Below are 23,156 nucleotides of genomic sequence, written 5' to 3' on the forward strand. Positions count from 1 at the left end.
GTGAAATATGATAATCGAGGTTCACTGCGATGAATCGCACTGTTACTTGCAAGTCGTTCTAATGGAGGTCAATAAAATTCCGTGACCCTCGAGTGGCGCTTGCCATGCGTGAACTCTTCACTGGGGTCGCCGCTACCTCGGTATTGCCGTATTGTCTTCTGTCGCACCGGTGCCCCGAACCGAACTCTCGCTGGCGGCGTCGATCGCACGGCCGGTACACGCTTGGGTACGCTTTCGAGAGCACGGCTTCCGCATGTCGCGCACTGCTGCGCAACTCGGCCATGGTGCCCTGCCTGCGGCCGTCCCCTTGAGCGGCATCTCTCAGCGCCCCGTGTCGCGTTCGGCTTTTGTCGCTGGAGGTTGACACGCGCTATAGCCTGCATGTATAGGTACAAAACGCGCTCACTCCGTTGCTCGAGAACGTGCTCTCAACGTCAAGTGTTGAGCGGATTCCTCGTCACTTTCCGCTGCGGTGGTGCAGTTGCTTGTGCGCTGTGCTCCTCAACAAAAGCGTAGGAGGGAGAGAGGTTGTGCTAATCTTCTACGGCGCAGTCGTTGAAGTGCCAACAGCGCTTGCACAAATCTTCACTCCGAAACGCGTGACGTCAGTGCGTGAAAGGACTCCGTGATGACGGTTTTGAACTGGGTAGCTGTGTAGTATATAGGTTCAGGGATCCGCAAATGAAAAAAAAAAACTGTTGACGTCACCGCAGTTTGTGAAAACGGCCGGAGGCGGCGACACCTGTACTTGATCTTTCCTTTTTCAGGCTCGTAAAAGCTCAGACTTTAGAGCAAGTAGTCCCTTTTGTCATTAGAACGCGCGGTATCCTATCGATACAGGTCAATTCCAATTTTTTCCACGTGTCTCTTTAAAAGCGTTGCATAAGTGGTGCCTGTAAGGCCCATCACGGTATAGAATCACGTGATCATAAGCGGTCTTTGCTGCCACATTACTACTGCGCCCTGTATTTCGTCCAGCTGGCTGTCAAGAGGCGTTGCCGTAATGGCTGCCACCGCGGTTAGCGAGAATGTGGAGAGGGTGTGCACGGAAGTGACGGCCGCCGCTATCGCTTCATCCGTGGACCCCTTATTCACCGAGGCGATCGACAACAGTCGCTTGGCTGTCTCCTTTTGTCCCTCAGCTTGCGTCGTGCGCCTCAATGACGAGCGACTGCCGCGATTGCCGTATATTGCGGATACCCGAGAGCGTTGCGAAGGCTGGGAAGCGAAAACGACGCGATGGCGCCTGTGCACATGTGGCGTCCTCGTCACCTGTCGCCATCGGCAACTTGGGACCACGCGGACACCTGCGACCGTGGCGTCGTTTCGGCGGAAATGTACGCGTATATATGGCCAGAGAACAAGAAGGCTGTTCAACGCGGGCGCCAGCATGCTGTCGCCGTCGCTCGTTCATTGAATCCCCACTCTCACCCGCCCTGCTACGCCTGCGCTTTCTCTCTATTTTTTTTTTTTTCAGACGCGCCGGGATGTTATGGGCGCCAGGCTCCTTTGTGCCGCTCGACGCGGTACGCTTATGCCGCTTTGGAGTTCCGTTTTGCTCGCTCTGCCGGCGCGTTTCCGCGACCTTGGGAACTGGTGACTCATAAGGGCTGCGTTGTAGTATATTGGAACACAAAGGAATTTCCAGTTTCTCGATTAAAGCCCTCTCCCCGTTGTCCTTGTAGGTAACTCGTATTCGCTTCTAGTTACGGATACGGCTTTACACGCGTTCCGGATGTGCTCGACGTGCGTCCGCAGCGCAGCTGCTTTCCGCCTGTGTGGCATCTCTGTAACGTTCCTGCCACTGAAACACAGTAGATATACCCTGGGGACGTCGTCGTTCTCTCCCACCTTCCGAGGTTTCGTTGTCGGCCCGCTACATTTGACTCGCGAAAGGGAGTGGGAAAAGAACGTTGAAAACAAATAAGCAGGGCTTATCCACACACTCCAAACAGGATTACGCCTGTATGGGCATAAAAAGGGAGTAAGCTGTCCCCTAGCGTGCTCAGGACAGCTTTCTGCCTAGGCTGCACTGAACCTGCGTCGAAACTCGAAACGGACACCTGTCGTCGGCTGGTCATGATGCATGCTTTTTTTTTTTCCCCGTGTGGCGACGCAAGAGCGTAGACTGCAGACAAAGCGGCGGCTGCCATCTGTGCGAGCGACTTCTCACTTTCTGCGCTCTGGGAAAGCGGCTCGTCGAGAGCACGTGCCCGTTGCTTTGCTTGCGGGGTTTGTTGCCAGCATTGTCTTCCACGGCACTTGTTTGTGTCTTTTTTTTTAATCTTCGAAAAAGCCGCTGCGGCATTGTTCCGCGTATTGGTGTTTTGCGTAAGTTTTGCGTGGCGTGAAAATGGCGCTTAGTTAACCGTGGGCCCCCTTTCCTTGTCTAAGGTTGTGTTGAAAAACTGCTGCCCTGTTGCGGATGGCTTCGGTGTGAAATGGGGGTTTGGGAGGGAGTCAGGCCTGAATCGCATTATCCTCCGGCCGGAGCCGGTGTTGTCCGCCGTTTCGTTTGCATGGCCTAGACCGTGAGCTGAGCCGAATACAAAGCGTCTCTTTATCTCATCGCCACCACGGTCGTGCCTGTTCATAAACGCTTCCCAGCCCTCCACCCTAGAGGCGTTTATTTGCATTTCCCACCGCTGCTGCTGCCTGTCGCGTCGTTCATCACCGCGCACCGGGACAATGGTTGGGGGGGGGGGGGGGGGGGGGAACAGGCTTTGTTTGGAGCCGTGACAAGCGGTGGGTCTGTCTGTCCGTCACCTGGGCGCGTACCGAGCGTGGGCTTCGTCGTTCCTCGCTGCTCGAGGTGGGGTGGGGGACTCACCGAGTCCTGCAGCCACATCGAGCTGGCTTGTATACGCGACAAGCAGCATCGTACATGCGTCGTCTGGGCTTCCTCGAGGTTTAAATCGTCTTCGGGTCGGGCAGGCTGTCGATCGCGTGGCGTGCGCGCGTGCAGCGTCTATATAGCGGTGGCCTGTCGATCATCCGTGGATGGAGTGCAGCGTCGCAGTTGTGTATGCGCCGCATGCGACACGAATCTCGTGCTTCGTCGTCGTGCGACGTTGCGAGTCGTGTCGCCGTTGTTGCTGCTTCTTGCTGTTTGTCGATTGCTGTCTTCCGCGTAGCGCTGTGTCGCAGCGAAAAGCTGCGCACACTCAGTCGTGTGACGCTTGGCGCGGTGTGGTGGATATGGAGCGAGTCGATGCGCAAGGTCGAGTCCCTCACTCGACGCGTGCGCCCCCGTGCATCGAGAGGTGACCGCTGGCCTCTTGAAGCGCTAAATTTATTCTCGCCGCCGTAAAAAAAAAAAAAAGCGGTATGCGTGTACGGTATGTATCGAGCGACCTCGAGCTAGCATTTGTCGCCTCGCGAGGCGGGATGATTCGTCTGTTCGGATGCAGCATTTGCGGCAGCTATAGATTCGCAGAGATCGATCGTTCGGCTGCCCGGGTGGAATTCGCCGTATATGCGGTCGTTCGGGTTCGCGGTAGCTTAGTACTGCGCGCCGGTGGCTGCTGCTTACCGATCAGACGAGGCGTGTCTTCGCGGAAAAAGACGACACGGGTTGCGAATGGTGCGGAACCGGGCATTCATCGTTAAGCCGGAGCGAAGTGTGCCTAACGATGGGTGGCTCTTCCGACACGGAGGCGCTGTGAAAGAGAGCACCACTCAAGCGTTCGATGGTCCGCGACCGCTGAAATTTCAAGGAAAATAAAAGAGAACACCCATGCAGGTTAGCAGTAGCAGCGGTTCTGTATAGTGTGTCACAGGCCGCACACGCCCGGAGGTAATGGACGCGCTTCGTCACGCTTAAGCTAACGGTTACGCGTGGCTGCGCTCTAGGCTAGTCCCATCTTTTTTTCCCTTCCAGGTAAGTGCAAAAGTCGTCACGAGGAGACCCGGTTTTTGCGATTTTGTTTTGTTGTGCCGCCGCGGGGTAGAGCCAAGCGACGTTCGTAGCAGCCGAGTTCGATCTGAAGTTCCCCGCTTCTTGCAACTTCTTTAAATTCAGGCGTAACTTTTCTGTCGCTCATTTACACAGAAAAGCCGTAGCGTTTCCCTAAACCAATTTCGTTTAGGGCCTGCTGACGACAGCGCTTCCGTCGACGCGATATAATCACGAGTCTTGATAGTTTCTCTTTAATCGGGTAGGATTAATTAAAGTGCGTAACGTGTTCCCAGTAAAGCTCGTTTTGCTTCCCCCTACCCGGTCTCGTGTTGATTGAAAGACTTGGCCCTCTACGAGGACGACAGCTGTGCTACAACGTGGTTTCGTGGCGTGCCGTCGCGTACTCCTTGCATATTTACGGCGAAGCGAACGCAGCCGCGGAAAATGGAACCTGTGCCCGACGCCGTTTTGGGCCCTCGTGTGATTAGCGCATCCACGGTCCATTGCACCGCTTGATTGCATGTGTGCGTTTGCGCGAACCGCCGGGATCGAATCCCTTTCCTCGAGGAACCCGCAGCGCCTGTCTTATATCCCTTCTCTGTCGACCGCGCTGCCCAGCGAATGTAGTCCATGCTTGACGTGTTCCTCCTGCCTGTGTGCATGCATCGGTTTTCTTCTCGATCGTGCCTGTCACCGTGGTTGCTTTCCTTTTAGCGCCCCCCCCCTTTTTTTTTGTCCTCTCATATTTTGCCTCCGCTCCACAGCTTCGATTGCTTCGGGCCGTCTTATATAGGCGCTCGCATACGTGCCCGTTTCTGCTCCACACATGTGCCCAATTTTAGGACATGCCTTGTATTTCGTGCCTGTTTGTGGCGTTTCCTCGTGTCCTGCTGTGTGTCGCAGCTGCATTGAACTTGGGCAAGCCTGCCGTATATACACAGTGGCGCAGCGGCTTTGTGCGACTGCTGAATCCAGGGTCTCGGGATCCAAGCCCTGCCGCGGCGGTCGCATATCTTTCGACGTAGGCGAAACGCAAACGCGTCTTTGTGCTGCGTCATTTGTCGGTGCGCGTTAAATAACGCCAGGTGGTCGAAATTGATCCTGAATCATCCTCTATACGGCGTCCCTCGTAGCCCAGGCGCAACTTCGGGGACGTTAACCCTCGCATGCCATACCGTTGAACTTCGATGGGCTTTCGTTCGGTGTGTAGCTCAAAAACGCGCTGTTTTTTTTCTTTTTCGTTATTGTTACTGCATTCCTCTGCGGAAAATGAACTATTGGGAATACCGGCCGTTGAAGTTGGGAGCCACGTCACTGCATGTTCAGAAGTCGTCGCAGTTAATAGAAATCGTGGCAAACTGCATTTGGCTCGCCTTGTATATCCCGTATACGTTTCCTTATAAATTAACGGCAGTATCTGATTTCGTTTTGTTTTGCGACTGTTTTCTTTCTTCATCTAATCTTTCAGTTTCGTGTGACGGCGCGAAAAAAATTGTAGATGTGTCCGCAACGAATATTTGTACCGGTATATTGTTTACGTACGCGTTAGACAGATGAACTTCTTTGTACAGGCGAATTTCAACTTCGCGTGCAATCTGTTGTCCGTGTATTGTAATCTACTTCTGGCCGTTCTCCATTTCGCCTTCAGACAGCGCCCTGTTCCGGTGATATTAGCGCTAGCTCATATTACTATAGCTTTTGTGTGTGTCTGTTTCTGTACGCGCGCATGGCAATGGCTCGGTTTTCGCTATAGGCCACTGAGCTGTCGCTCGCGTCGCCGCCGTAACGTTTATTTCTTCGTCGTCGTTTCGCCCGTGCAAAGAAAAGCCATTGTGACCCGTGCGCATTCGTTCTCGGAACGCGCGCACTTTAGAAGACTGGGCGGGCAGTAGCGGGTAGACAAAGCGCTAGAGTGGTTCGCGGAAACAGCCTCGTCCTTGGTGACGCGTACACTGTACACTCACACGCGCGCTCCCATCCGCCACCTCGTGTAATCGATCGACTGTAGCTCTCGGCTCTAATGGACGGCCGCGGTCTACTTGACTCCGATTCTCGGTAGAAGCGAAACTTCTCTCCGGGAAATAGCTCCGCAACTTTTCTTTTCTTCTCTCTATTTAGAAAAGAGATGCCCAGTGCCTCCTCGGCGTTCCCAGGCGGGACCTAGCAAGTCGTTGTTTAGCTCTCTCTCCATCTTTTTTTTTTTTTTTTTGCTGTTGAGCGAAGTTTACCGACGGAAATGAAACTTGCTGAAGGAGAGCCATTTGCGGAGAAGAGTGCTTATGGCACTCGGCTGCTGGCCCGAAAGACTCGGGTTCGATCCCGGCCGTGGCGGTCGAATTTCGATGGAGGCAAAATTCTAGAGGCCCGTGTGCTGTGCGATGTCAGTGCATGTTAAAGAACCCCAGGTGGTCGAAATTCCCGGAGCCCTTCACTACGGCGCCCCTCATAGCCTTATACCCCTGTCACACGGGACTTCTTCTCGGCCTTTGCCGTAAAGTTGTCTTATTGCACTAAAGGAGGAAAACCGAAAAGGTGCAGCGACGCTGCTACACGGCAAATCCAAAGGAGCTAGAACGCGGCCTCCGTGAATGCCAAAAGTCACCGCTGTGTGTGAAGCGGCGCTAGTAACATTATGAAATTAAAGCAGACGGTAGCACTTCAGCTAAGAGTGCATTCGTTTATGTTGGAAAAAGTAGCTATCACGATAATAAACGAGCGTTCTGACGGTGAGAAACGGATATTTTGAAACAAAGTTTTTTTTTCGTCGTTCTCGGTCCGACCACGGTAGGCGCACTTTTCCGTTCGGCTCCTCGTCGTGTTCGAGAAGCGTGCTTTGTTGTTTGTGTCTTTGTGGTCACAAACAAACTCAAAACACGCACACAACAAAGAGCAAACGAAGAAAAAACAGCAAAGCGAGATGCGCAAGCACGTGTGTGTCGATACGGCTGCTGAAAAGCGTTCAAGTCCTTTCTTAGCAGTGTGGGTCTCTTTAGTCATAGCCTCCTCTACGGTTAAGTGCACTGTAACGCAAAATTAACCATTAAATAAGATAAATTAGATATTTTTACTGTTTCAAAACTAAAAATTGCGTTAATTTTTTATTCTTTGAGCTCGCTAGCTGGCGCTGCCGTCTGGGTTGCTCCTTTAAGCAACTTTAAGGCCGCTGACGGCCGCCTTTATTGCTACGGACCTTTATCGCAAAGGTCTCGACGCTTTGCCGTGTAGATGCGCGTCACGCGCCTTTGGGGCAAAGGACCTTAATTTCTAAGGCCTTACAAGTGCCCGTGTGACAGGGGTATTAGTCGCTTTGGGACGCTAAACCCCCATTTGCGGAGAACTTTGCGCGAAGCGGTGCCCCTTGGTAACGAAACGAGTCTGGTGGTGGAGGCCATTCTGACGCTGGCGCGAACTCTGAATTCAATTACACTGGGAGTGGAATTCAATTCTAATTCCAAGCTTGGAAAGTCTGAGATATCAACGATGCTTTTGCCGTGTTAGCTGGTAGGTCGTTTTTTTTTTTATCGGGTGTCTGTGTAGTTTCTGCGGTGAACTGGCAGTGTCCACAACATTGAGGGCTTTCGATGCACTCTTCGTAACGGTGCCAGTGCTCAATAAGCCTCTTGAAACTCTTCTCGTGCCAAAACCGCCGCACTTTTACAATCTGCATCTTGTTTCCCAGCACGGAACAACTTTAGAATTCAGGTTTTTATCGGTCGCTAGGGTAAAAGTACGGGGCTAGTCGCTCTGAGGCGCCCCGAACAGCAAAAATATAAAGCTGATCTTCGTTCAGGAAAAAAAAGACGAGGCCAAAGGAAGGCACGTATAAACACAAACTTTGCAAGCACATTCTGCTGCTCTATGTCCACGGGGGATTTTCTGCATCTTCTTTCTCCGTGACATCGGACGCCACTTGTAACAACTTTATGCAAAAGCCGTACAGTTACGTCAGGAGTAACGAATGGCGATGTCGAAACGCGCGCGCGTCTTCGATAATGGCGCGCGTTGATTGGCCGGTGGATTTATTGCCCACTGTCATCCGTGCACATCCCTTCGACGCTGCCGGTAACACCTGTAAGTCGCCTATTTGCCTCTTGAAAGACCTCGACCTCAAAACCGGTTGTAACTACCTCTGCGCGATACCGCCGCCTGTGTCGCGACGCATCGGAAGACCGAAGATAAAAGCTCTTCACCGCTTGTTTCGCGGCGGTTCGTTAATGAGATCGGCTCGGCCTACGCTGTGCCTGCAGGGTCACCCCGGGTCAAGATCGTAATCATCTACTGATTGCTTGCGTGTAGTGTATATATGTTACATACATGCACTGTGTGCGTGTACGGCTCCTCTCTTCCTCTTCCATCCGTGCTTCGGCGTCGATGCGACGCGACCGCGTGCACGTTCTCGGAGAAAGGTGCGATAAGCGTGGAGCACGACCACCACGGCGTGACCCGCGCCCGGCGCGTATACATGTAATGGCCACCGCAGCCGAGCCTGGAATGCGGTGCAGTCGACAAGGCGAGCTGGAGCGGTGTTTCAGTTGGTTAACCTAGATTGATACGGTGCTAGTCCGCTATGGTGACGTCATTGCTGTTACTTTCTTGTTCAAGCGCGGTTTGGCCACTGCCCAAAGGTAGAGGTTGGTTGGCCATATTGTTCGCATTGCTCCGACAGGTCGGTGATAAACATGAGCAAAGTCAAATCGTCTGCGGTATATCACTTCAGTGAATATGGCGTCAGTATATGTACGGCGCTCGGCTGCTAACCCTAAAGACGCGGGTTCGGTCCCGGCTGCGGCGGTCGAATTTCGATGAAGGCGAAATTCCAGAGGCGCGTGTGCTCTGCGATGTCAGTGCACGTTAAAGAACACCAGGTGGCCGAAATTTCCGGAGCCCTTTACTATGGCGTCCCTCATAGCCCGAGTCGCTTTGGGACGTTCAACCCAAATAAACTAAAGTGATTTTGTGTGGTTTAATGCCCCAAAACTGATTTTGTGTGGTTTAACGTCTCAAAGCAACTCAGGCTATCAGGGACGCCGTAGTGCAGGGCTCCGGATAATTTCGACCGCCTGGGGTTCTTCAACGTATAGCACATGGGCCTCTAGCATTTCACCTCCATCGAAATGCGACCGCAGCGGCTGGGATCGAACCCGCGTCTTTTGGGTCAGCAGTCGAGCTCCATAACCACTGAGCCACCGCTGCGGCTCGAACGATTGAAGCTTCTATCATGACCACTGGGTTCAATTCATTCTGTGGTCATGTTTCTTTTTATGGGTGGAAGGCAGGGCTTTTCTATTCGGCAGATGGGTTGGCCTGTGCGGTTATCAAAAATTCTTTGCATGGGCTGTTAGTTTGCGGTCGTCACTCTCAGATCTGGTGAAAGCTCTCGGGGCATTTTGCAAGCTTTCACCATCCTCTTTTAAGCAAGTTACGAGGACAAGTGAATCGTCCTGGAGCTTCTGCGTACGTCTAGAGCAGCGCGTACTGTTCACCAGGTCACCTGAACGTTGACCTTTCGCGCATCCCTTGCCTGAAAACGCATTGTTGTGGGGCCTGCTTGCGCTCTTATTGTCCGAAGCACGCTTTCGCACTCGCATCCGCATCTTACTTACGGGCACGTTTTTCTTTCCCTTGTTTACATACGGGAGTCCCGCAGAGGTGTTCTCAGTCGGGGATGGTGTCTGTAAACTATGTGCAGGGCCAGTGGCGTCGCTGAACTTCGCGCGTCCCACTCGGCCAATCTTGCCGTAGTGAGCGCGGGCTGCCTCGTAATCGGTCAAAAGGAGCGGTCCCGGTCAACACCACCTGTACGGTATCTGGGCGTTGTTGGCCCCGTCCGCGGCAGCACAATGGCCGGTTTGTCGCTCCCATTCGCACCTGCGTGATCCCGTTGTCGTCCGGACCGCCGCTGTTGTGTTGCCGTTCTCGCGCCGGCGGTCATCCAAGGAACAGAAAGGAGAAAAAAGAAAGCCAGGGAATTTTCGTTTTGTGCCGCCTTTTTCTCCTATCGTGCCATCTTTGAGCCTCTAGAAATGAGTTGTTTTTTTTTTTTGCGTCCTCGGTCGCGGCTATATACTATGGCTCCGCAGGAACCGTCACGGATGGCTGCTTCCTCCCCGAAAAAAGAGAAGAGGGGGTGGTGTTCCTCCTGTTTTTTTTTTCCCTTATCCTTCGGAGATATCGGTACGCTGCCGCTGTCGGTCGTACCTTGGCCCTGAAACCTGGTTTGAGCCAAATAAAAAAAAAAAAGCGTACTCCGGGCTACGAGGAGGAGGGTGAGGAGGTTAGCCGCACGCGTCTTCTTTCTGCCTGCTTTTCTGGCTCTTTTCCGCGCACTATATGCCACCGCGACGATATATACAACCTGTATTTTTTTCTTGCCATCTCCACCTCATCTGGTGGGCGTGTACATGCGCGGCCGCGGTTGTTGGCCAGAGGTCCAGGCTTCTGCTTTCCTTCACTCACTGCTGGTTTTGTAGCACGTAACGCTGTACGCGCGTGTATGTACTCTTCTGCAAGCAGAGCAAATCTGCGGGCTTTTGTCGGGAGGGAGGTGTTTCCCACAATTAAGTAGCACTTTGCATCTCTCGTTTCCCGCCTTTTCCTAGCTCGCGTGAGATCTCGTTGTTTGATACGAAGCCGCTACTCGACAGAGGACGCTCGCACGCGCAGCGAACTGCGAGGGAAAAAGAATACAAAGTGGCGCCGGTATTCCCACGTGTGCGCCGCGGCGGAGAGATAAGTCGTCGGTGCTGGTCTTTTGCACTGCTGACTCTTTCTTGGCTGTGCCCGCTGCTGCGTTTTCTCTTTTTGTTTGTTTGTCGTTTCTGCTGCGGTGACCGCCGTGTGTCCGTGACCTTTTCTGGCGCTGGCTTCACGCTCTGAAGAGCAGGTTGCGCGTGTGGGCGAATTGTTGCCGATATGTCACGACTCTGCGGGAGCACTGCATTCCTAAAGAGCGCTGGCAGACCACGAGACGGTTTTCCGTGCTTGAGGGGGCTTGTCTCCCCCAGTGTTTTCTATGCGAACAATCGCATGTAGCCGCCGTGTTGTGAGCGACAGTGATGTAGATCGTTTAAAAAGAGACGTTTAGCGGGTTTCGGCAGCGTATGCGTCGGCGCCGTTATTGCGAGGCGCCACAAATGCTATAGTTTCGTTTTTGTACTCGCGTGCCTCGGGTCCAATGTGCTTTGTGTAGGTAGGTGTAAACCCCCCCCCCCCCCCCCCGATTATCATCAGTGGAAAGTAAAGTAAAAGTAAAGCTTGAATGATATTCCAATTCAGTTACAATGCCATTCTTATTCTTTTCGCCTTGGTCATTGGTTGAAGCTACCCAAACCCCCCTATCTACCTGTACTGTCACTGCCTGTACCTGTCACTACTTACGGGCGGGATGCGGCTGAAGAGATTTGTTTTCTTCGCAGATAAATTCTTGTTTCATTTCATCAACCGTTTGCTTGTATCCGGCTGGCCACGAGGAAGAGGAATTCCGAGCTGAACGTTGATTTCTGTCATCTAGTCGTCAGTGTAGTCGGCCGCTCATTCGAGCGCTGCGCTGTCCGCTTGGCCCGGGGTCACTGCAGCCCGCGTTCCTATATACCCGCGGTTATTCTCCTCTGGGCGTCTCGTATACCTTTGCCTCTTTTCTTCTGGAGGAGCCTTCTTCAAAGCGTATTCTCTTCCTTATCGCCCGTGTCTTCTACTCTTCTCGCTAGCTGCGACCCCAACTCGAATTTTGCGGAACGAGCTCGTGTGCGTTGAATGATGATTGGCACTCCGTATACATCCTCGTCTATACAATACAATTGTATGGAATCCCCACCCGAGAGTCTGCCGCGTTCAAGCAGTCAACCCCCCAATATATATGCTTGCGGTTGCATCGCGTTTCGCTCGTATATTACGTACTTGCTCTCCGCCGAGTCGCGACCAATGGCCATCATCGGCCCGTGCTCGAAGCGTACCGTTATTTCCATCTCATCGTGTAATATACGACGGCGGCCGTTGTCGCGCCCCGTCTGATTGCGGATCCGTTGGGGTCTCGCCCGTGTGGGGGAAACCGGTCCGCGCCTTGCCGCCGCGTGTTGACCTCTTCGCTGACCTCTCCGGTGTGACCTCGACGCTTGCGGGACCGGGTCGGGACGACCGAAAAAAGAGTTCCTCCCGCCCTAGGGGGCGCGTGTTTCTTTTTGTTTCCTTTTCGCTGTCGCCAGCAGCAGCCCCGTTTCGTTGATAGGGCACGCGCCATCCCCCAGCCCATCTCGAGGAGATACCGTCCTACATATCGTCCCGTATATGCTATGTGTGCCTGCGTGTCTGCGCGTGCAGCAGCGTATATACAACTCTCCCCGTTATTCCGCTGGTCGTGCACAGACGCCAACGTCCTTGCGTTTTTGTCGTTAAGAATAGATGGGGAAGCACAGAGGGGATGCGATTGTGTTGGGTGGTCGACATTTCTTCGCTCTCTGTGTATGGGACAGACCCATATTTGTTCCCTACCGCTGTTGGTGGTGTTGCTGCCCTCAGGGGCCAGCCCGTCTTAAACTCAATTGCCCGGCCGTAAAAAATAATAATAATAATAATAATAATAATAATAATAATAATAATAATAATAATAATAATAATAATATTATTATTATTATTATTAATAATAATAATGCGTCCGCACTCCAGCAGATAGAAACCTTGTGTTAGACGCTTTATATTGAATTCAGGGGGCGGGAAGGGGGACGTAGCGTGCTCTGTCGAAATTTAATGACTCTTTAAGAGCGCGCGCGTGTTCCTTTTTCGCTTGCTGCTTCGTGAATGGGAGCCCGAGTTTTCCGCCTTTCTGCATGCCGCCCGGTTTGTTCGCAACGACGTGGGTGTTTCTTTCGTGCGTGTGCATTGTATAAACAGCGCGACTCTGCCTCGTGGACTGTGCGAGTTGCAAGTGAAGCGAGTGACCTTAATACGCCTCCGAATTCGCGATCCCTGTGCACTTGCACTCGAGTCGTTAGACTGCCCTGTGTACAGTCGTAGAAACGTTGCTTCCTCGTTTGTTGGGGGAAAGGTTAGTTCGCGACCCCCCGCCCGCATAAGGCAGGCCTTTTTCTTCTTCTATTTTCGTAGCAGTATCAGTGTCTTACGCGGGATTAATCTCGAAAATGCGGCTCGCAGGGCGCCAACGAAAAGTTGCCTTCCAGCGGCGTTGTTGGGGGTCGGACCTTTTAAAACGCAGCGGTGCTTTGCGTGCTCGGTCTTTTCAGTGGCGATTTTCCTCCTCATTGCCAAGTGCTCTCTTTGCTGGAAAGGCACGGCTTCCACGGTCATTGGTTCGTCGTGCAGCCAGTTTTATGCGAAGGCGAGAGGGCAGGGATTCGGGGCTAGAGAACGGGGGCATGGTGCTTTCGAAGCACAACTCGGCTAGAAACATGCAGACGGCAGGATTTGCGTGTGAGAATTTATGCCGTGAATTGGCAGAGACTAAGAAGCCTGTAGGTATATTGCGTTCCACTACGCGACTTTTGGAAGGTTACCGTTCTTCCGAAGAAAAAAAAAGCGCCACTGTGGCGTAATTTCGGTCACCGAGGTTGATTATCCATCAATGTGTGATGATTAAGAGGTAGGTAAAAGGCTGACGGAGCAGCCAACCTAAGTCCCCCCCCCCTGCACCATCACGCCGTCGTACATGTCGCCTCCTCATACATTCTGCGCTTACTCCACTAGGTTGAGCGGCGGTTCATTCCGCGCACATCTTTAATGACTGCCGCTGCATGCTCACTCGTGAGGGCTTCGCGCATGCGTGCACATGCACTTTGGACGCTGCCGCCGTAAGCGATGCGCGCGGTCACACCGCCGCTGGCTTGGCCTCGCTCCTGCATAATGGGCGGCCGGGGGAAGGCGCAGTCGCGGCGGCAATCTCTGCGGAAGCGAAAGTGTTTGGCGTCTCGTGCGGGACCCCGCGTCGTTGTGCAAGCAAGCAAGCGCCGCACCTGTTTCCTGCCGGGGGCAAATGGCGGATGCGAGGGCCTTTTCGATAGTGAGTGTGACGCGCTACTTTCGGCTGTGCCTAAGCGCCCGACCACGATCGCCGCCACGTGTACGCGCGACCTAACCGTGCACCCGCTGTCCTACTTGTTTACTTTTTCGGGCATATCTCTCGAGCCTTAAGCTTTGCTCTTCGTGTGAATATTGCATGTGGCAGGAGTGGTAATCCAGTGGTTACCGGGCAGGTTTTGGGAATGCGCGAGAGTAACGGACGGACGGGTTCCTCGACCGGCAGACTTCGACCTGCGGGAAGTCGTAACCTCTCGGTTTCGCCACATTATAGCGTGTCATCGGCCATACATGTTGCCGCTTTTTTTCTTCTCCCGTTTCGGGATGGGTGCAGCCGGTTAGAAGCTGCTGCTGTGTAACCCCGGAGTAAATTGCCCGAACACGAAGTTACTGCTCCTGAATGCGCTGTCAGCTCCTCTTCGTCCGTAGTTGGTAGGCGGAGGACAGGGTTCCCTCCCACGACGCGCACCGCAACAGAACTCGTTCGCCTTCCTGTTTCACTGGAGTATGCATAGCGAGGATTGATGCGGTGGTCGCCCCCCTTATCTGCACTCGCATCCCCCAGCGACTCGCTTCGTAAGGTCACGACCAACGAACGGACTCCGGCTCAGCTTGTCGGGGCGGAGTAAAAAGAAGGTACAGGTCCACCGGAGAAGGCAAGTGCCCGGAATGGTGTGGGGGCTGTTCTGTGCGTGGCGTTGCGTAATGAGCGAACCCTAACGAGCTGTGACGTATGCAGCGTGTACGGGGTCGTGTCCGGTCGCGGCGTGTCCTCAGGGTCAGAGGGGGGTCTCCGCTTTGGTAAGCCCTGTGCGAAGAACAAGTAGGAACAAGTAGAAGAGGTAGGCGAGGTAGCGGTGCTATGTGGACGCCCGTCCAGCTGTCCGTCTGTCAGGGAACAATAGCTCGTCGCGCGTCTCATTTGGCTAAACTGCTGCGCAAACGTGTAGAGGGCGCTGCGAGAGGAGAGCAGTGTGCGCGCATGCGCAGCGCGAACCTGTACGCACAGCGCCCGTCCAAATACTGCGCAGCGGATGTTTTATCCTAGCTTCCGTCGTGAGGAGTCGAGCTCGCACGCAGATTTGGCAGAAATTTGTTTTAGAGACCATATAGCAAACGGCGGAACTCATTACAACCGTTCGATAAACTTGGTTTATGAAGCAAAGGACCGGATTCTTGTTGTCTCTAATCTTTTTTCTTTCTCTTTCGTTGCCGTTCTCTGCCGTATGACACCGACAGCGGAACGAAAGCTTCACGCGCTTGCATTTGAGGAACCGCTGCACTTCGTGGCGACACGAGTGCGGACCGCCGCTAAACATTTTCAGTTCATGTACGCCCGTAGTGGAAGTGCTGCTTGAAGAGTTGGACACGATATATGGATACCCCTAAAAGTGGAGGAAGCCCTAATGGTGGCATTTTGTACTTTGCTGCCCGTTAAAAAGGCATGGATACCTTGCGGCGAATGTGTAATACTCCAGGAAGGAACTCTGAACAGTTTTTTTTTTATGCTTTGCTGCGAATCGCTCGTACTTCTTAGCCACTTGGGTGCCACTAGTTTGGCGCACTCGTTCACTATGGACATGTATAACTTCACACAGAGCGAAACTTTGAAAAACGGTAAAAAAACGGAAGTTTTGGCAAGTGGTTAATCTCATCTGCTGACCTTGCTCGCTCGCCAAGTGTCGTTCTTCCGTTGTTGGCGCCGTTTATCCCGTCTCGCTCTTATTATGCGACACCATTATTCTGATCCCTTTCCCCTCCTTCACTTACTACCCGAGCACCATTTTTTTCTTCTATTGTGGTGCTTTGGTAAACGCGGTAAACATCGATCAATCTTGAGGAGACTATTTCGTAACCTTGTCTAGCCTAACTTGCCTTGAAGACGCGGGCGTTGTCTTCTTCTTTGTTTAAATTCTTAGTCCTTGAGCGGCGCGTGCGCTTAGTCGGAGTCCAGAAAAAGCTCGCGGGCCGCGCTCACGCCGCGACTGGCGCGCGTAACAAGCTCGCCCACGCTGCCCGCGGCTACGCGAAGCGTCCGTGGGAAAATCCCGAGGGCAAACGCGCCCGAAATGCACCCACGAGACGAGCGAAAAAAAGACGGGCCGAACGAGGGGCCGGCCGAAACTGCGTGCGCCTACGTAATAATACGCGGCCAGTGCCGCGATTGTGCGCGCGTCGACTTGTAGCAGCAGCAGCGATCGCGCGCCGTTGTCGGAGGCAGCGGCCGGTAGACGGATGCGGCCGGCAAGCCATGTCGTTCACCGCCAAGAAGTGCAGTACGAGCGATGGAGCGTTACGAGGTAATCGTCGCGAGTGGACGAACGCCGCCTTTGCGTGGAATGGTGTGTTGTGTGTGTGTGTGTGTCTGTCGAATAGCGGTGGCTTTTGTGTTGTCCGTCTTGGGGCCGTCCTTGTGCGCATCCTGGTACTCGTTCGGGCGTGCCGGTTGGGCAGTCGCGATGATGGCGCTGTGAGATGCGCCAATGTTCCGAGAAGCACCGATCGTGCTTCTCGGAAAAAAAAAAAAATGCCGCCACTTTCTCTCATCTCTGTCATTGACATATATTTTGATGCTTTTGTGGATCAATGTACTGCATTGGCTACTATTGGCTGGTGGCCAGTAGCAGTAAGCTAGATCACTTAAATGCTCTTTGTTGGGAGTCAGGTCGGGTAGATATTCGCTTTCCCGAGAGTTTGGCACTTGGAGCCGGATTGAGTTGATTTGCCACTGTCTTTTTGTATGTGCGTAACCTTTTGGAATGCAGTGAAGCACAGCAGCCTTGAGCAGTAGACATACATTGATCCATTATCACTGCGCATGCCTGGCTGGTATGTCTTTGTGCATATGTGCCAGAGCATTGTCCAAAGCTGCTTAGCCACTACCCGGAGTTCCTTTTTTGCGTAGCACACTGTTTGGGGCACTGCTAACAGGTGCAACAGGCTGTACAGCCTTTCTCAAGTCTCGAGCATTCTAATGAGACATCTAGAAAGGCAGAGACCTTTCATCGTGGTTGTTAGTGACCAGTATTGTCATTTGTCAATGCTTAAGACTTCACTGGCCGCCAAAACTTTGCATGGAATTCCATGGAATACAGTCTACAGGGGTTTTCTGTATTCAAAACATTTTGTTCTGCATTTTCTTCTTTAATTTGCGTTTTGCACTGCTGTCCTGTTGGGAACATTATTCATGTTGTAGGTTGAAGTGGCTTTAGTTGTCTTGAACCAAGAGAGGGCAATTTTTGCTTTGGCGTGGAGTCCGTTATAATTTATGTGGGGTGCAGTCATAAACTCATGGCCACTCATGCACTCATGCATGGCATGAGAGGATAACACAGCTATTGATAGGGAGCAGTTGGGAACTATCACTAGTCATTGTGCTAATTGCGGGCATTGAGGATCAGGCTGTGCAAATTTTTGACTGCGCACGTGCACATTTGCATTTTCATTGTAAACTACTAGCTGAAGTCGCTAACCTCATAATTCTGGATCAGGCTTGGCAAATTTTGGACACCTTTTAAATAATTCAGTAGACCTATTATAAGATGAGAGCTACTTGACTGTTAAGAACGACTTTTGTTTGAGCAGGAAACAAGTTTAATGATAATTTTTTTAACCTTTCAATGGTTCCTGTTCATCAAGGAGGTGATTATTGAAAGATTAAACCAATGCATTAAAAATGCTTCTGTAATTTTCTAGAAACAATGGCTAGCTTACATTTTGAAATATTTTGTCTCAAAATCAAAAAAAAAAATCTGAAATTGACTGAGAGCGTGCAAGTCGTGTTCGCGACAGCACTCATTTGCGGCCTGACATTCTAGGCATTCAGTGAATCACTCTTTTATGAAAAAGCAGCCAATTGGTCACTGCTTTGAGTATGCCTCTTGATATTCTGTTTGATGTCCACTCATTTTTAACGATAGACTACCTGGTCTTTTGTAATTTGAAGTAACTTTACTGAACTCGTCCGAACTTCTCTATATTACATGTGCAGGAGGAGCACTCATGAGGTACTATCATCTGAGACTCGGCTTCGTTCATCCTACACCGAAGCTGGTGATAATGGATTGCAGGAAATAACCTCACGTGGGCTGTACGTCCGTGAGGCCAACAGAACTCAGCCAATCACTCAAGATGAAAAGATAACCTGTGGTGGAGGCATTGCAAAAAGGTAAGGGCCTGCCACAATTTGCAGCAAGGTATCAAAACGTTGTCAGTGTGGGTCATAGGCTTTTCCTCCTCTTGTGTGAAAACTGCAGGTGTTCTGAATTACCCCGAAGGTCTTCATTAAGTTGCTTTCGCTAGGTTTTGCTACAGCATCTGCAGTTTTTATCTACTAGTTTTTACCTCTGATCTTAAGGCTAACCATTGGTGTCTTGCTGCCTTGTATAAACCACCCTGCAGTCCAACCTATCAGCTGTGTAATGCAGTTATGTTATCTTCTTTACCAAGATTGCCCACACTAACAACATGAAGTGATAAGCTAGGCTGGATCCATACCTACAACATATTACGAAAGGCTGTCCACTTGTCCCCTACTGTGGCAGGCTTGCTGCCTGAAACTGGGTTCAGGTTTTGTGATATGGATGCCCATGCAATACAGTGTTCTGCTTTCAGCTGTTGTGGGTTGTTGGCAGGCAGCAAGCATGACCAACATGTCTTATCAAGTTGCACACAAAGTGACAGTGAGGTCAAGAAGACAATTTCCATTCTTTAGAATAGGCCCCCTGACTCCTGATTTACTTTCACCTGTTGGGTGCAAACATCTCATGTTGTGGCAGTGGTAAGGCGTCTGGGAAAACTATAGGCATGTTATCGTAGAATCTGCCATACTATGTCTGCCATTCGAGGCAATAGATAGTACTGACTGGCTGACTGCACTGCAGGCTTCTGTGCCATTGAGCCTGCCTTGTCGATTTCCTTAAATGGCTGATATTTAAGTTCTGGTTACAGGAGTCTAGCATAAAGATTATTTTTATTCTTGCTTGAGCAGGTTTAACCATGCATTTCAGCCTGCTGGCAGCACTTTGGGGCTGTCTTGAACCTTTTACATTTAGTTCTTTTCATGTTTCAGGGTCGCATCAAGTGCGAACGAGCAGTTTCTGTTGCATGCGAAAGCAGTAGAATAGCCAGAAGTCTTCCCCTCTGTAGAAGGTTAACATCCGGCAGACTTTGCCATTCATATGTGGTTGACTGTTGCAGGGGTAATAGTCTTCAGCTCAGCCACTTTTCTCCCCCCTTCCTCACAATGTCTGTGTCATGTTACTTATGTTGCACTTTTAACACCTGAGATTACAATTAGGCTTGGAGGCTTCAAGCAGTGAGGTGGACTTAAAACTGTTAAAAACTTGTATAGTCAGTTACAAATAGGGTTGGACTTTTCAGTTTAAACAAAGAATTTATAGCAGTATGCTAAATTTAATTTTAGATATTCAGTCTTAACAAAAATGGTGAGTATCCTTGACATACATGCCACAGCTAGCTGGATAACTAGGAGCTCCACTCAGTCGAAGACAGATAAGTTTATTTAAGATAAGTTAGGGCAGAATCAATCAAAGCTAGAAAACTAACAAAGTGCGGAAGCAAGGGGAGTGGCGAGAAGGGGCACCGTTGGGTTAAATAGCACAGTTGTCTGCTAGTGTGGCACTGTTCGCTGTGATAATCTGCATAGGGCAGTTGCTTAATGAAGCAAGGTTCTTCACTGTGTGTAAAGTCTCTAGAAGCCATGCATAAACATCTGAAAAAGTGTCATGTTCCTGCTACTATGACGGTTATCACACGTTGAACATATGATGCCCTGACTTCTCGCTGGCCCTAGCATAGCAGCCTAGTGATCCATGGCAATCAACTTCCACTTGTGTTTTTGTCTAGCAGTCCTATCATTTAACTTTCATTGCATTCTTTACTGTTGATAACATTTCTTTCTGCAAGCACAGATGTAATTAATCTACCAGTAAATAACAACCATTTGTGTATTAATTACGTCTAAATTCAATGCTTAGGCTCACAAAAAGCCAAGATTATCTTTTGACCGCGCAGGAATACTACATTATATCGCTGAAAAAAAAAAAAAACTCTTCTATAGGAAATAACGTTTGCCGAAAAGAACCAAAAACTGCTTCCAGCTATAAACACCTGAAAGTCTGCCAAATAAAACAGAATATGAAAGCCAAAAAGTCCAAACCTTAGTTATAAGTTAGGAACAGCATCAGTTGGCAGCTATGGGACTTGGAACAACACTGCTTTGGGTTAATTTGTCATCCAGTCACTGAAGTCTATAAACAGAAACAAAAGCAGTCATGTGAGCATAAATTATGCCTGCAGTACATTGCAAAACCTGCATTTGTAACAAGTGCATGTATTATCTTAATTTATCAAGACATTCCCTAACAAACTATATGCTACTGCAGAGATAAAGTAGAGGATTGTAATTAGGCAGGCAGCAATAAACGTGGTGCTATTAAGTGTGAATTGAATTTAGTGCACCAAATATGTGCCAGGTGTGTATTAAATGGGCATTGCTGATTGCTAGCCGCCGTGATGGCTGAGTGGTTATGGCGCTCGGCTGCTGGCCCGAAAGACGCGGGTTCAATTCCGGTCGCGGCGATCGAATTCGATGGAGGCGAAATTCTAGAGGCCCGTGTGCTGTGCGATGTCAGTGCACATTAAAGAACCCCAGGTGGTCGAAATTTCCGGAGCCCTTCACTACGGCGTCCCTCATAGCCTGAGTCGCTTTGGGACGTTAAATCCCCCATATTCATAAACCACTACTGATTGCCGAGTATTCTAGCCCGTGCAAAGTGACCTGAAAATTTTTGAGTAGCCCTGATTCTCTGAATGAACGTCAGGCAGTATGTGTGCCTGCTGGACACACACTTGCAATATTCATTTCCAAGCTGTCCTGTGTAAAGAATAGTGGCTTCGTCTATGCGATGGTTTGCAAAGGACTTTAAAAAAATGATTGTTTTTGTGATGCAGGCTAGAGGCTCTCAGAAAAAGTGGGGAAGACTGGCAGAAGCGTGTTGAAAAGAACAAGCAAGACCTGACGAAGTCTGACACCGGGGCCGCATCACCTGTGTCTGTTCTTCGGAAAGAAGCAGTATGTCAGCTTTGAGTGTTTTTTTGCAATTACGCCACCTCTCTTTTATAAGTTACCGTGCACATATCCCGTTAGGTTGTTGCTTACTTTGACTCACCAAGCAACATATAGGAATGTGGGTCAGAAAGAAGCGTGTGTTGATAGTGGTCTCTGGAGAACTATTTCGTTCTGCGTGCATTTCAAGCTACTTGGTGTATGCAGCTATAAAATTTGACTACACACGTTTCATAATCTAGAGAAATTATAGAAGGCTGCGGTTACTGTAGACAAAAGGCAAAAATTGAGAAGTGCTATTGCTGTCGTCGTTTATGCTAATGTTTTTTTTTTTCACATTTGTACAGTATTTATCTTTCATGATTCTTCAGTGTTAATGCATCTGTGGCAGTTGGTGCATTTTGACAGTTTTAGTGCGATTTCACTGTGCTTTTATTTTTGTCTCTAGAAAATTATTGAGGTACAGAAGTCCCCATCGATTGGGGACCGCAAAAACTGGCTGGAATCCTCATCCGAGTCCTGGCGGCAACGTGTCCAAGAATCCGATGCCTCCCAATTCACAGTGGCTGGAAAGATGGGTATCTCAGAGTCTGCAGCACAGCTCGCTGACCGTAAAAAGAGGACACCCAAACAAGAAACATTTTCACCAGGTGTATGTAAGTACTGCATTTACACTGCATTCATTATCTACAGAATGTTTAAAGGGATTTCATCTTGGGAGATAGTTTATCCTGAGTAGGAAGTTGGGCCATTGTGTTTGTCTGATCGTGGCTTTTTCCATCTGTTAAATAATGGGCCTGTAAAATTTATGGGCCTGTAAAATATAGTTTAAAGGTTCCCTGATGCTAAATTTTTCAGGGCCTTCTTCTCTGCTCTCGTTTTGACTTAGCAATCAGCAGTAAATCCACTGAATATGAGCAGGCCAGAGAGCCCCAAATAACGAGTTCTGCGTTTGGTTGTAAATAGATTTTGGTTGCTAAGAGATTGGCGTCTACAGTATTCCACGAGTACCTTGACACAGGTGGTCATGTGACCTCAGCTCTGATGTTATGGTTTGCATGTGATGCAGTGCGTGTCTTTTCATCTGCTTTGGGCAGCACTCACTGTTCTACATATGTTGCACAGAGCTGTGGCTTTGATCATTGTGTTGTGTGCTTCTGCACATTGTGGTGAAAAATCAGTGTTTTCTGAAAATGATTGTCCATGCAGCCTTTATTATAAACAAATGTAAAAAACAATGCCTAGCAATTGGTATGCAGTGCAAGGAACATGCTACTGAACAATAAAAATGCCCCTGCTTCTGTATTTTATGCTCAGTCTCCAAACACTACCATTCTTAGAAGATATGCATGTGGTAGTCCAAAGACTACCATATGCATCATTGTATAATCTACGGTGAAAATATGGTGACTACACAGAAAGTAGTTGGTAATGTTGGATTGATTGTTGAGCGATGCTTTCTTGAATTGGCTAAACATGTGCGTTATGCTGTTATGTTCTACTTTTACTGACCACTTGTGTACTCCATGGAATAAATTCTTTTCTCGTTGCTTCGTATAGCATCTAAAGCTGAAGTTCTGCGCCGAATCCACCAGCAAGGAACTCCAGTCTTACCGTCAATATTTAAGAGCAAGTCTATGCCAAATGCAGCCGAAGGTAAGCTTTAAGATGAGTGTTTTCTTAGTAGTGGGCAAGAAAAGGCTGGTTCATAATAGCTGTGTACTCTCGGGCTGTCAAAGCACTATTGACTTAGGGTTTGTGTTACTGCATGCTTATTAGAATTCCTACACATTGCAGAACCTTATCACTTAGACTTCAGGGTACTTTCATGCAGACTCAGTCTGGATGGTGCACAACATGTTAACGGCATTAACATGTTAACCTTATTCATTTGCAGAGCTGGCTCGCCTGAAAGCCGAGGAAGAAGAAAGACCACGTGTTCTCATTCCCAAAGCAGACAATGAGACGTTCACCTCGTTCTTTGAAAGTGTCCTGCCTTCATCGAAGGATGAAAAACTAGACATCAGTGAAGCCGCTTTTGATGCTATTGTGTCTGACAATGTCAAGTAAGCCTGGCTTCTTTATTGAAGGTAGCTTCATTTTACGAAGATTGAATATGTACTGACATGTTATGCGTTACGG

General features: G+C 50.1%; 1 protein-coding gene across 7 annotated transcripts in view; it reads left to right on the plus strand.

The window, feature by feature from the left end:
* LOC144125615 (uncharacterized) overlaps positions 1-23,156 on the plus strand; it is a 272,073-nt gene that overhangs the window by 225,159 nt on the left and 23,758 nt on the right. For all 7 annotated transcript variants that reach the window (XM_077659145.1, XM_077659149.1, XM_077659146.1 and 4 more), the window contains 5 exons: positions 17,916-18,092; positions 20,900-21,020; positions 21,463-21,670; positions 22,575-22,670; positions 22,912-23,080. In XM_077659145.1, coding sequence (XP_077515271.1) covers positions 17,916-18,092; positions 20,900-21,020; positions 21,463-21,670; positions 22,575-22,670; positions 22,912-23,080 — 771 coding nt within the window. The remainder of the gene's footprint in view (positions 1-17,915; positions 18,093-20,899; positions 21,021-21,462; positions 21,671-22,574; positions 22,671-22,911; positions 23,081-23,156) is intronic.

This window comes from Amblyomma americanum, chromosome 3 (genome assembly GCF_052857255.1).
Source record: "Amblyomma americanum isolate KBUSLIRL-KWMA chromosome 3, ASM5285725v1, whole genome shotgun sequence".
NCBI classification, from domain to species: Eukaryota; Metazoa; Arthropoda; class Arachnida; order Ixodida; family Ixodidae; genus Amblyomma; species Amblyomma americanum.